This window comes from Salmo salar, chromosome 16, assembly GCF_965601325.2.
Source record: "Salmo salar chromosome 16, fSalSal1, whole genome shotgun sequence".
Classification (NCBI taxonomy): Eukaryota; Metazoa; Chordata; class Actinopteri; order Salmoniformes; family Salmonidae; genus Salmo; species Salmo salar.
In genome coordinates, this window is record NC_138306.1 from 83,918,260 (window position 1) to 83,932,649 (window position 14,390).

Genomic DNA, 14,390 nt, shown 5'->3' on the forward strand with positions numbered 1-14,390 from the left:
GCATGGAAAAAGGCCATAAATGTATTAATTATACAGATATTTACCAAATGTACAGTAGCGCTCTGCCTAGGCGACCTCACTGTGCCATGGAAACCACGGAATGTATAGCTAACTCAATCTGGCTAGCTTTAGAAAACCCTGAGTAGGTCTAGCTTGCTTCATAGGATATAAAGATTGTAGAGAAATTGTTATTTGCATCTAAAGGAAAAAGTCTCAAGACTCTCGAAAACCAAACTATTCTTAGACTGCCTCTGCTCAGGTTGATACACTGATTGGGATCAGGTGTGACAGCAGTAGGGTGAAAGTCCTGCCTTTGGTGTCAAGGGAAGTTAGGTCTGATTGGCTACTTAGGTGGATTAATCAAGGAGTGACCTGGGCCGCGTTCACAAGGACGAAATGTTTTGGGACGTTCAGATAGCATGTTTCTATGTAGAACAAGTAGAATAAAGGAATCACGTCGGCTCCATTCATTGCATTTATATCTACAACGTTCGAATACTGAATGTGGCCCTGGGCATTTGGGATAATTGTTTTTAATTTGTACTTTTATTCAATGTTCTAGGATATTTCCTTTCAAGCATTTTCTTTGAAACATTAATAGCAATAGGAATGTTCTTGGTTAGCTGGGTACCATATTCTGCGGACACTTGAATGGCGAGCTGGTCTCTGGCAGCACTCACAGATCTCTCTCTTGGTCTGTTATCCCTTATCCTACAATTCCTGCTTGGACCCATGACCCCTTTATGCACTGTGGCTTTTTGTCATCAAACCGTCGGTCCCATTCCAAATTCTCTGTTGCCCCACCCACGTGCACCTTGGCCACCCCTCTACCTGCCATACTGCCTCACCCCCTTCCCTCCTCAGCCTGAACCCGAGCAGCCCCCTGCAGCGGAGGAGCCCCAGCAGAACGACGACAAAGAGTCCCAGGAGGCCAAGGCCGGCTGGGAGGAAGACGAGCCTGCAGCCAACCAGGGTGGCTGGGGCGATGATGAGACTGGGGCCGCCCCGAGCTGGGATACTGAAGGGACACCGCAGGCTTCTCAGGCAGGCTGGGACCAGGATGTGACCCAGACTGGGCATTCTCAGGGTGGCTGGGGCGATAACGGGGCCCAGGCTGCAGATGATGCCACTGATGGACAGGCAGGCTGGGGGGATGTGGGTGCCCAGGCTGGGTGGGCAGAGGAGCCAGCTGCAGACGGAGAGGTGGGCTGGGCTGACTCTGGGCAGACTGGCTGGGCTGACTCAGAGCAGAGCGTGAGTAGGCGGGGAACGAGGAAGTACCGTAGGGGAGTGTAGATGTGCTATAGGTAGTGCTGGTAGATGGACAGGAGGTTCATTACAGTAGTGATGGGAGACCAAGGCTTCAGAAACACGATGGACAGCTGGGTGTTGATCGCTGACTGGGACAAACAAACACCCTGTGAGTACCCCATCTGACAGGAGGTTGATCAAGTTTCAGTCTCCCATCTTTAGGATCCGTAGATAGATGGCATGGCTGTTGTGGCGGTCTGATGGTGGCACATGTTGACAGATTGTGCCCAGGGAGAGAGTCTTTGTGCCTGTGTGTATGTATTTCTCTGTGGGATGGGAGAGATGCATGTCCATTGGGAATTCTCACCTCCCCTTTCGCTCCCTTTCAGACTGACACTGCTGTGGCAGCCGCTGCAGGGGCTGCAACCGTAAGTACTGGAGTAAATGAGCCATTCATATACAGTACAAACATTGGGTCCCTGGCATATCACTCACTCTACAGTGTGATGTAACCATTGTAGAATTGATTGACCACTTAATACATTTCTCAGTATCAAATGAAGCCTTTTCTCTGCTTATTTCTGAATCCAGACTGCGGTGACCAATGGGTCTTCTGAGGTGCTGCCGGCTGGAGTCATTTACAAGGTGAGCCCTTCGCTTGTCTTGTTTCTAGAGGACCATAGAGACAGCTACTGAAAAGGGGTTGTTTGCACACCTAGTTCCAGGTTCATGGAGGAAGAAAACTCCAGCACACTAGTATTTTTCCAATATTCTGCCAACAATGGATCTTGGTTGTTGTGGTCAGTATATCTTAAATCAGGTAGCAATATCGCTGTGTGTGATGTCAACAACAACAAAAAATTCAGGTCAAAGCCATACATGACTATGCTGCCACCGATGGAGACGAGCTGGAGATGAAAGCAGGAGATGTTGTGCTGGTCCTGGCCTGGGAGAATCCTGATGAGCAGGTCAGTAGCCAGCCGCATTCTACCCCCATTGAGAACTATAACACGTTTTCACAAGTGATTGGGTTACATCCTCTGATAACCATGCTGTTTGTTGTGTGTGCAGGATGACGGCTGGCTCATGGGCGTGAAGGAATCTCATTGGCTGGAGAACAAAGACCTCTTGGCAAAAGGAGTCTTCCCTGAAAACTTTACCCAGAAGTTGTGAGCCGGACATCCCATCCAACCTGCACTCCCACTTCCCCTCTCATCCCCCTTCCCCTCTCCCGTCCTTTGGGACATCTGCCAGGATAGAAACAAACCAAAACCACATCATCTCAATCCTTGACCCATGTATCAAATGTGCTGGTATATTTTAGCAGATTCGCACGATTATTGTTTTGATTTGTTACATTTGACTACGTAATGTATGTGTTTTTGCTAATGCGGTCAGTAATGTATTTATGCTAAGCTAATGTGGCCAGTAGAAACAAAGAGTATGCTAGTTTCAATGAAAAAAGTAATAGATGTCAGACTGCTTGAACACCTTTTGACATGTCATGTAAAAAAAAAAACATTAAGAGTTGCATGATCATTATACTGTAGTCATTTACTTTGTAACAACATCACACCCCTAGACAGAGATTGGGACTGCTCTGGTATCAGCTCTCAGTCCTGACTGTGATGAGATGAATAATGTACTGGTACTGGACCAGAACCTTGGGGTACACCACACCAGATTAAAGCAATGTGACCTGGGTCATGTTTGGAAGGGTACTCTACAGTAAAACGTTTTGCAACGGGAAAACATAAAAATCTCTGTTCTTATTGGACAGTTCAGGTAGTATACCTCCACATTCACCCTACTGGCTCTGTTGTCGTTAACTCTTAAGTCTATACTTTATGTCTGTATCAAACTTTAAGTCACTATTATTCTATTTTGCCCAATGAAATGCAAAAAGACCCAGTAGCTGTTCTGAAACCATGTGATCTGTGACCTGTTTAATGTACCATTTGCCCCTGAGAAGTGGGCTCCCTAGGCTGTCGCTCTGCTAAGATGAATGTTTTATCTATTGTACTGTCCCTCTCGCCACCTTTGTATTGTACTGTCCCACTTGCCACCTTTATGTATTGTACTGTCCCTCTCTCCTAAGCAGTAGTTGAAGGGAAATAAAGGAAACCCAGCCTTTGCTCTCTCCCTTTGAGAGAAATCCCTCAGAGATGTGGTCAGGAGTCAGGACACACATCAGAAACAGGCTCCCTAGATCTGTGTATTTTTCTATCAGTCCCTCTCCTGTGAAAGAGATTCCTGGGACATGTGTTAGGGAATGGTGTGCAGAAGCCCTGCAGGGTTGCAACCATATACATGGAATCCATAGAAAGGGCTTTGAAGTTGAAACCTCTAGCCCGGGCAATTTGACTGGTAAACTCATGTGTGCAATGGCTGCCAGTCCACCCACTATGCCATCATTGACTTGAATGAGGAAGCCTGTTCTATGGATTCTATTTCTATGGTTGCGACAACTTTTGTGAAACACTGGATAACTAAAGCAAGAGCATAATATGCCCTCAACTCTGTGGTATTGGTTTCATTAGAACTCAGGTTATGGCCTGGCTCTGAGTGGAGTGAAGCCTGTCGATAATGGCTCAATCATAAAATCTACACCTAACTGTCTGTATTACAATATGTTGATAAGTGCTGGAGGCGAGGGCTAATTAACAAACCGCATGTTCAGAAGATTTTTAGAACTGTGGTCAACGTTCTGGTCAAAAGTAAGGCAACTATTTATGGGTGTCATACAATGTTAATGTAACAAACCATACAAGTATCAAAGAGCCCTGAAACAAATAATCTCAATGTCCACCATGTGCCCTGCTGAAAACCAAAGTTAAACTCAGTCAAATTAAGCCTATGGGATGTACTGTGTTCAACTCCTAGATATAGCTGAAAATCAACACCTGTGTGAACACACTGACTGTATGTTAAAAATGTCTCTCAGTGGAAAGTGATCAAGCCTGTAACCGACAGTCTTCTTTACAACATTAAAGATGGGTTCAACACCAGACACTGTGGCCTTCATTGTTTCACCTGCTTTACACCTGGGGGTTTGAACACCTCTGCATGCAGGCTTGTATGGTGATAACCTAAACAACATTTTCACACCCTACTGATCACACAGCAGAAGACCAATCAGACAGCTGCCCCTCACTCAGGGACTACACCTACATAGTAATGGTCTGTGCTACTTTATTATAACACCAGGAGGCAGTGTGACTTGCCAGGCCTTTACGGCAAAGCATTGTAATGGCGGCCAATAGCAGGACTTGCTTAGTCACATTCCTCTCATGACATCATTGCTGCTTCTGTGGTGAATATACAGTATACTCTGTTAGCAGGTGCATGCGATGGAGATGCTTCCAGGACTCAGACTGGCTCCCCTTTCAAGCCATGCCTCAAACAATCACTACGGATTCAGTGACATAAATACATATTTCTTAACTCCCAAATAAGTATAGGAGCATCCCCATGAATTCATTCATTTATCATATGAAATGGATAAACAAGTCAAATGTTTTAAAACTTGATAATTTTGTAAACAAACTAATTATAAATGATTCCCTGTGCCAATGAAGGAGTCTGAGTTAGAAGGTCACCTTGGTGTAGCCGTTACCTATGGTGCCGTTGTTACCATAGGATACAGTCAACGAAGCATGAAACACAACAGAACCCTGCCAGGCCACAGGGACAAGGGGAGGGAGTGAGGGCGGGGAAGGCAGCAACTTTGAATAATAAATGGCTCAAACAGCAGGGGCTATGGGGGAGGGGATCAACCATCTTAAAGTGCCTAATTCCTAAATTCCTTTGTTAACGTACCCATGGTACTGCCACTAACATAGTATGTGTATTTTCTCAAACATTTGTTGTGGTACAGGTTGTTCTTTAATGTTTAGGGATTCAATTACAGTCCCCTTAGGAACCTTTTGTCCTATGTAAGGTGGGGCTGGTCGGTCGGTTGGTCAGAGTTACACATTATCATCCTGGGTAGATGGGGAGGAGTTATTGATGTGCGGCAGGGCTTGTATGCAGTGTCTCCTCTCGAGCTGAATGATTGGCTTTCCTCTTCCCAGCCCAGAACTCCGATCGACCAAACACATTTAACCCCTTTGTTACCAACAACAAAGCTTGTTACCAAGGTGTTCGCTAATCCTATAAATACAGACGAGCCGCCACCAGGGCACACGAGCGAGATTTCTGACGCAGATCCTTAACGTCGGCCTGAAGAAACTGCAACAATGGTAAGCTTCTGAATATTATGTCTCCTGCTCCCTTCATGCAGCGCTCCCATCCTTTGTTTCTTCACTACGACTCATGTCTCTTAAAACAGATCTGATTCTTGTTTCATTGCCTTGATAGATCAAATATATATGGTTAGAAATATCATTGTATTGATACTGATAATGTTACTGAGCAAATTTAGAGAGACGTTTAGCTGTAACATTAGAAATGTTATTTAATCGGTTGACCTAAATCCTCCAAAAAAACGTAACCTGAAGATGTGAACATTTTATTATGGCTAATGGTTTCAATTCTGTCCTTTCTCTGCAGCGTGAATGCATCTCTGTCCACGTTGGCCAGGCAGGTGTCCAGATGGGCAATGCATGCTGGGAACTGTACTGCCTGGAACATGGGATCCAGCCTGATGGACAGATGCCCAGTGATAAGACAATCGGAGGGGGAGATGACTCCTTCAACACCTTCTTCAGTGAGACTGGGGCTGGTAAACATGTTCCTCGTGCAGTCTTTGTAGACCTGGAGCCAACCGTCATCGGTAAGTTGACAAACAATTTACCTAATGACATTCATTCAATCTCCATATATTTACAGGTTAAAGCTACAGATATTAAAATGTCAATTCCCCATGTCCACAGACGAGGTCCGCACAGGTACCTACCGTCAGCTGTTCCACCCTGAGCAGCTGATCACAGGCAAGGAGGACGCTGCCAACAACTATGCCCGTGGTCACTACACCATTGGCAAGGAGATCATCGACCTGGTACTCGATAGGACTCGCAAACTGGTAAGACCCAACCTAGTCATCTTTCTAGGTGGATGTACCGTCCATCTTTGATACAAATATATACGGTTTGTAACACATTCCTCCCTGTTTCTTTCAGGTAAGAAAGAACTGGTGAGACTCATACCATTTTAAAGCAAGGCCTTGTGTTGACACTAAATGTGGAAATGCTAATAAATACTAGTGGAGTGGATCAATACTTCTATATGATATCAATAACGTTTGATATCGATGTGAGCAAGGCCTATCGTGATATCGGTTTATCCTTATTAAGCAATAAGGCCCAAGGGGGTGTGGTATGTGGCCAATATACCACGACTAAGAGCTGTTCTTCTGCACGACGCAACGCGGAGTGCCTGGACACAGCCCTTAGCCGTGGTATATTGGCCATATATCACAAACACCCCGAGGTGCCTTATTGCTATTGTGAACTGATTACCAACGTAATTAGAGCAGTAAAAATAAATGTTTTGTCATACCCCTGGTCTGATATACTACATCTGTCAGCCAATCAGCATTCAGGGCTCAAACCACCCAGTTTATAATTGCTGTTAACCTAGATTATTATGTAAAAGGGCATACATGACTGTTGCTGCAGACACAAAACCCGCTCACAGGTTCAACTTAGCTGGAGTGCGTCTGAGTATGCTATTTGAGAACTTTCTCTGTTGTAAAACATCCCACGTATAAATACGGTAATGTACACACACTTGAGGGTAAAACATTATTTTTGAGCAAAATAGTGTTTTTTTTAAACAAGTGCAAACTTCATGGAGCAGGCCATTCAAAGAGTTGGTTTGATGGTACCCTCTGATGTCCTCCCCCTGTGCTTGCGGGAACAATAGAGAACAAATGAGGAAAGCACCACCACGCCACTTGTGCCATGTCATGAGGATACCTGGACCACCTATTGAGATGTGCCTTTTGTTAAAGGCGTAATATACAGAAATCACTCTGTCATTTCCTGGTTGCAAAGATAATAGTTTGTCACATAAACTGATATTAGGCAAGCAATGTACCATCTAAACCGACATGAAATACATTTTTAATAACCAGCTGTTTGAAGCTCTTTTTCAAAACCGTAAGACGCAAAAACTAAAACTTAATGGGAAGCATAGAAATAGCGCACATAGAACAGATCTACCGCTTCTTAGTCTTGCTTTCAATGAAAATTACAGGCAGGTATCCTAGTGGTTAGAGCGTTGGACTTGTAACTGAAAGGTTGCAAGATCGAATCCCCGAGCTGACAAGGTAAAATCTGTCGTTCTGCCCCTGAACAAGGCAGTTAACCCACCGTTCCTAGGCCGTCATTGAAAATAAGAATTTGTTCTTAACTGACTTGCCTTGTAAAATAAAAAACATTTGTATATGAATTTAGTCAGGTCGCCCAAAAAGTGACATTTTGCAGCTTTAATTCAATCATGTAATAAGTGGGGTGCAGAGGAGACTTCAATGGGCTGCCCATTCTATTCAAACTGGTTGTGTAGGATGATTAGGACTCCTGGACATTCACACCTGGCCCAATAGGCAACCAGCGAGCAGTCTGAACTTCACAAAGCCGCGGAAATGTATTCCACACAGTTGCAATGTTATTCAGTCAAACTAATATGATATCGGTTCGAAAACGTTCAACTGATATGGATATTGATTTTCCATATCAGTGCCCATCACTAATAAATACATTTCTTACATTTCTACCTTCTGTTTCTTTCAGGCTGACCAGTGCACTGGTCTCCAGGGCTTCCTGATCTTCCACAGCTTTGGAGGAGGCACCGGTTCTGGGTTCACCTCCCTGTTGATGGAACGTCTCTCTGTCGACTATGGGAAGAAGTCCAAGCTTGAGTTTGCCATCTATCCAGCTCCCCAGGTGTCCACTGCTGTGGTGGAGCCTTACAACTCCATCCTGACCACCCACACCACCCTGGAGCACTCGGACTGTGCCTTCATGGTGGACAATGAGGCCATCTATGATATCTGCCGCAGGAACCTGGACATTGAGCGCCCCACCTACACCAACCTCAACAGGCTGATTGGTCAGATCGTCTCCTCCATCACCGCCTCCCTGCGTTTCGATGGGGCCCTCAATGTGGACCTGACAGAGTTCCAGACCAACTTGGTGCCCTACCCCCGTATCCACTTCCCTCTGGCCACCTATGCTCCAGTCATCTCTGCTGAGAAGGCCTATCACGAGATGCTATCAGTGGCTGAGATCACCAACGCCTGCTTTGAGCCAGCCAATCAGATGGTGAAATGTGACCCACGTCACGGCAAGTACATGGCCTGCTGCCTGCTCTACCGTGGTGACGTTGTGCCCAAAGATGTCAACTCTGCCATCGCCACAATCAAGACCAAGCGCACCATCCAGTTTGTGGACTGGTGTCCCACTGGCTTCAAGGTCGGTATCAACTACCAGCCACCCACAGTGGTCCCTGGAGGAGATCTGGCCAAGGTCCAGAGAGCTGTGTGCATGCTGAGCAACACCACCGCCATCGCTGAGGCCTGGGCCAGGCTTGACCACAAGTTTGATCTGATGTACGCAAAGAGAGCCTTTGTGCACTGGTATGTGGGAGAGGGCATGGAGGAGGGAGAGTTCTCAGAGGCCAGAGAGGACATGGCAGCCCTGGAGAAAGATTATGAAGAGGTGGGTACTGACAGTGTAGGGGACGAGGGGGAGGAGGAGGGAGAGGAATATTAAAAAGTAGTCAACTGGTAAAGAACATCTGAAGAACAACAGGGAATGAAGAGGAGGATATGGGGGAGGAAGAGTAGGATGTTAGGATCTATAGTCTCAGCTTTACAACATGAATGTTGAAACTACACAAGTCTTATTGTCAGCCAGACACAGTTTTGACCAAATTGAGAATAATAATAATTTTTAACCATCTATTTCTTTGGATATGAATCCTTCCTGTGAAAAAATAAAGCATTCATTGTCAACACCCAAAATATTTCTCTGTGTCATGCTTGCTCAAAACCAATTTTTCTGTAATGTCAATATATAAACCCCCTACCCTGTCTCATTCCACAGCTGTTGTTGTGCAAGAGGTTCTGCCTTGAGGGTAGTCAGTCATACGGTATCAAACAATGATCTATTTGAGGAGGTAGTGCACCATCAACCGCCACACACTGGTGTTAATGGTGTCCTCTGTCTTTCCTGAACTTCGGCTTAACTTCTCCATCCAGTCCTGCTCCAGCTGTGGGCGAGTGTTTGGTTAAGGCTGTTGAGTGCTGTAAACACACCACTTTTGGTGAAATGTAGTCAGCTCACACTGAAGCCATCCAACTCTCAGGTCTCTATTTCTTATGAAACAAAGCGCCAAGCTCAGCTGACACACAGCTGTAAAACACTGACTCCTGAGAAGAAGAAGAAAAAAATTGGCAACTAAGACAACCAAATGAAAACGTAGATACTCATTGATGAAAAGTCAGCTGTGGCTACAGTATCTGTGGTTATACATTGCCCAACACTTGCTTACATCCAGTGTATTTAACTTCTTGCATTTAGGCGTTCCGCCAGCGGGACCCCTAGCCAACAGCCAATGGAACAGCAGGGCGCGAAATTGAAAACATCAAAAATCTAATAATTTCAATTTCTCAAACATATGGCTATTTTACACCATTTTAAAGATACACTTCTCCTGAATCCAACCACGTTGTCCGATTTCAAAAAGGCTTTCCAGCGAAAGCGAAACATTAGATTATGTTAGGACACCACCTAAACAAGAAAAGCCACACATCTCCTTGTTAGGAAAATGGCTGTGTCACAAAAACCACAAAATCCAACTAAAATGAAGCACTAACCTTTGATGATCTTCATCAGATGACACTCCTAGGACAGCATGTTACACAATACATGTATGTTTTGTTCGATCAAGTTCATATTTATATCCAAAAACAGCATTTTACATTGGCGCGTGATGTTCAGAAAATGATTTGCCTCCAAAACTTCCAGTGAATGTGCACATTCATTTACAGAAATACTCATCATAAACGTTGACAAAATAAATAACAATTATTTAAAGAATTATAGATATACTACCTCTTAATGCAACCGCTGTGTCAGATTTCAAAATAACTTTACGGAGAAAGCACATTGTTCAATATTCTGAGTACAGAGCTCCGCCATCAATGCAAGCTATACAGTTAGCCGTCAAGCCACGGCGTCATCAAAACTCTAAAATACTGTTATAAATATTTTCTTACCTTTGCTGATCTTCGGCAAAATGCACTCGGAAGGACTCCCACAAGAAATGTTCATTTGTTTGATAAAGTCCATAATTTATGTCCAAATACCTCCATTTTGTTGGCGTGTCCAGAACACTATTCCAAAGGCACGAGACGGGGGCGCAAATCAATAGACGAAAAGCTCAAAAGTTCCATTACCATTTGTAGAAACATGTCAAACACTGTTTACAATCAAACCTTAAGGGTGTTTTTAACATAAACAATTGATAATATTCCAACCGGACAATAGCGCATTCATTACAGAAGAAAAATAAAAATGCTATCCATGCGTGAATGCGCATGAAGTAACTACATGACCTCAGACGGTCCACTGCTTGAACCGGCTGTTATTCGGTCAAAATTCACCATAGAAGACTCAAACAACTTTGTAAAGACTGTTGACATCTAGTGGAAGCCTTAGGAAGTGCAAGTTGACCCCACAGACACTGTAGTTTCAATAGAAAATGGTCTGAAAGACTACAAGTCTCAGACTTCCCACTTCCTGGTTGGATTTTTCTCAGGTTTTTGCCTGCCATTTGAGTTCTGTTATACTCACAGACAACATTCAAACAGTTGTAGAAACTTAAGAGTGTTTTCTATCCAAATCTATTAATAATATGCAAATATTTCACTCTGGGCCCGAGTACTAGGCTGTTTCATTTGGGTACGTTTTTCATCCGGCCGTGAAAATACTGCCCCCTATAGCGAAGAGGTTTTAACAGCTAACAAAACCTTAGTGGTAGAACCATAATAATTTTCACCACACTCAAAAGTAAAACAAATACTGCTGCGGTAATGCCTTAGAGCTGTGAATTTGACAGCATGAATTGTAAAACTACACAATATTGATGACAAGAATAAACAATTTAGTTGATATATAATATGCTCTTTTAATAGACACGCATTTTTATAAATATTACATATAGTTAGCCGATCCTTTGAAAGGAAATACTGCTTCCCTGGCAAACAATGAAGACTTCTGACCACACACACACCAGATAAACTAAGAACAAAAGCACATGGTTTCAAAAAGAACAACTTGGGTGAAGCCAGCTGTTCACATTCTGTTATAGACAATAGGACTATAGACAGAGCTCTCAAATGACACCTGCTTTACGGAAGACAGACGCTGAGGTTTTCCCTAGGCGCCCGCTCACCTGAGGACATTTGCATTGTAAATGAATCTCTACTACCATGGTGACCATAATGATCTCCTGTAACAACAGCCTATTCAGGTCACCATGGGGAGGTATCCATTTTCTTTCCTCAGGGCAATGGGACAACATGACCTTAACAAAATGGATCCTCTTTAGTTGGAAAGAGTTTGAGCAGTAAATGTGTACAGTGTCCTCTAAGGTAAATTAGTGAAAACCATTCAAACAAGAACACAAAATATCTTGAAACAGACTTTGTTCAGAGTGCAAAATACATTTTAAAATAGTTATTTTTCTTTATAACTTAACAGGTTACATTTTACTTGTGAAATGTAACGTCTATATGAGGGGGGCAAGGCAAGTAAATGTAATACATATAGGTCTTATTTCACAAATACTGGACAGGTCAAGGTTACTGTTCACCCATCCTAGACTCAGGGTAGCAATTAATATTATTTGTCTTTGTCCCTGTTTCAGTTAAGAATCAAAGATGGTATCAGCTTATCCGAGTTCTCCAGTTACTACAACAATACACCATTGTTGCCTAGCAATCCAGCACGGTTAAAAAGTTGCTCCATAAGCCTTTACATGACAATATAAAAGATTCCCCGAGTAGGCAACTGCATCAAGAGAGTCCGAGAGTCTGAAACATGGTGAGAGCGTTTTCTAAAATCGAATGTATGCTTGCAATTTAAAAAGTTAAAATATTTAAAAGACAAATATTAATTTTGTAAAAGATTATGATTTTAGTAATATTTTCATGTTACGTTTGTCATCGTGAGGCAATTAACTATAGACTTATCATTAAAAAAAACTCACCAGGCCATAGCAACCTTTATATGAAATAATTCAATCAAGAAACAGAAACTAGTTTTCCTCAAATTAGTCCAGCAATAGTTCAGCTGTTTCCACCACAACTTGTTTTAAAAAATCATCTTCTGTAAGTGGCATGTGACTTGAGTGATTATTTTCTCTCTCTCCAGGGTGAATGTATCTCTGTCCACATTGGCCAAGCTGGGGCTCCAATTGGAAATGCATGCTGGGAGCTCTATTGCCTGGAGCATGGGATCCAGTTGGATGGACAGATGCGAAGTGAGGGGGAGATGACTCCTTCAACACCTTCTTCAGTGAGACTGGGGCTGGCAAACATGTTCCCCGTGCAGTCTTTGTAGACCTGGAGCCAACTGTCATTGGTAAACAGGAGGCTTTTATTAACAGCTGATGGAATTTGACAAAAAGCATACGTCAATACTAGTTTTATAAATGTATTGTTGTCTCCCAATAGATGAGGTACGCACAGGTACCTACCGCCAGCTGTTCCACCCTGAGCAGCTGATCACAGGCAAGGAGGACGCTGCCAACAACTATGCCCGTGGTCACTACACCATTGGCAAGGAGATCATCGACCTGGTACTCGATAGGACTCGCAAGCTGGTAAGACCCAACCTAGTCATCTTTCTAGGTGGATGTACCTTCTATCTTTGGTAAAAAAAATATATGGTTTGTGACACATTCCTCCGTGGTTCTTTCAGGCTGACCAAGGCACTGGACTCCAGGGCTTCTTGATCTTCCACAGCTTTGGAGGAGGCACCGGTTCTGGGTTCACCTCCCTGTTGATGGAACGTCTCTCTGTCGACTATGGGAAGAAGTCCAAGCTTGAATTTGCTGTTTACCCTGCTCCCCAAGTTTCTACTGCTGTGGTGGAGCCTTACAACTCCATCCTGACCACCCACACCACACTGGAGCACTCTGACTGTGCCTTCATGGTGGACAATGAGGCCATCTATGATATCTGCCGCAGGAACCTGGACATTGAGCGCCCCACCTACACCAACCTCAACAGGCTGATTGGTCAGATCGTCTCCTCCATCACCGCCTCCCTGCGCTTTGATGGGGCCCTCAATGTGGACCTGACAGAGTTCCAGACCAACTTGGTGCCCTATCCACTTCCCTCTGGCCACCTATGCTCCAGTCATCTCTGCTGAGAAGGCCTATCACGAGATGCTATCAGTGGCTGAGATCACCAATGCCTGCTTTGAGCCAGCCAATCAGGTGGTGAAATGTGACCCACGTCACAGCAGTACATGGCCTGCTGCCTGCTCTACCGTGGTGACGTTGTGCCCAAAGATGTCAACTCTGCCATCGCCACAATCAAGACCAAGCGCACCATCCAGTTTGTGGACTGGTGTCCCACTGGCTTCAAGGTCGGTATCAACTACCAGTCACCCACAGTGGTCCCTGGAGGAGATCTGGCCAAGGTCCAGAGAGCTGTGTGCATGCTGAGCAACACCACCGCCATCGCTGAGGCCTGGGCCAGGCTTGACCACAAGTTTGATCTGATGTACGCAAAGAGAGCCTTTGTGCACTGGTATGTGGGAGAGGGCATGGAGGAGGGAGAGTTCTCAGAGGCCAGAGAAGACATGGCAGCCCTGGAGAAGGATTATGAAGAGGTGGGTACTGACAGTGTAGGGGATGAGGTGGAGGAGGGAGAGGAATATTAACCTGTTGGGGATAGGGGGCAGTATTTGCACGGCCGGATAAAAAACGTACCCGATTTAATCTGGTTACTACTCCTGCCCAGTAACTAGAATATGCATATAATTGTTTGATTTGGATAGAAAACACCCTAAAGTTTCTAAAACTGTTTGAATGGTGTCTGCGAGTATAACAGAACTCATATGGCAGGCCAAAACCTGAGAAGATTCCAAACAGGAAGCGCCCTCTCTGACCATTTCTTGGCC

General features: G+C 44.4%; 2 protein-coding genes and 1 pseudogene across 8 annotated transcripts in view; all 3 read left to right on the forward strand.

The window, feature by feature from the left end:
• Positions 1 to 4,259, forward strand: part of LOC145861149 (myc box-dependent-interacting protein 1) — a 43,420-nt gene extending 39,161 nt beyond the window's left edge. For 4 of the 6 annotated variants that reach the window (XM_082963058.1, XM_082963057.1, XM_082963060.1 and 1 more), the window contains 4 exons: positions 1,641 to 1,679; positions 1,843 to 1,896; positions 2,118 to 2,219; positions 2,323 to 4,259. In XM_082963058.1, coding sequence (XP_082819184.1) covers positions 1,641 to 1,679; positions 1,843 to 1,896; positions 2,118 to 2,219; positions 2,323 to 2,424 — 297 coding nt within the window. In that variant the 3' untranslated portion in view covers positions 2,425 to 4,259. Of the gene's footprint in view, positions 1 to 1,640; positions 1,680 to 1,842; positions 1,897 to 2,117; positions 2,220 to 2,322 lie in introns of those variants that run through there. The other 2 variants (XR_014380992.1, XR_014380991.1) reach the window with 1 other exon arrangement.
• A 979-nt stretch (positions 4,260 to 5,238) lies between these two features.
• On the forward strand, positions 5,239 to 9,217 carry LOC106573846 (tubulin alpha-1A chain). The gene is made up of 4 exons (XM_014149248.3): positions 5,239 to 5,492; positions 5,803 to 6,025; positions 6,126 to 6,274; positions 7,986 to 9,217. Exons 1-4 carry the CDS (start codon positions 5,490 to 5,492, stop codon positions 8,964 to 8,966), a joined length of 1,356 nt encoding a protein of 451 aa, XP_014004723.1. The 5' UTR covers positions 5,239 to 5,489; the 3' UTR covers positions 8,967 to 9,217.
• Positions 9,218 to 11,830: 2,613 nt separating this feature from the next.
• LOC145861056 (tubulin alpha chain, testis-specific-like) lies at positions 11,831 to 14,165 on the forward strand (annotated as a pseudogene). The gene is made up of 4 exons (XR_014380811.1): positions 11,831 to 11,851; positions 12,633 to 12,842; positions 12,935 to 13,083; positions 13,182 to 14,165. The product of XR_014380811.1 is annotated as a tubulin alpha chain, testis-specific-like (transcript).
• Positions 14,166 to 14,390: the final 225 nt, after the last annotated feature.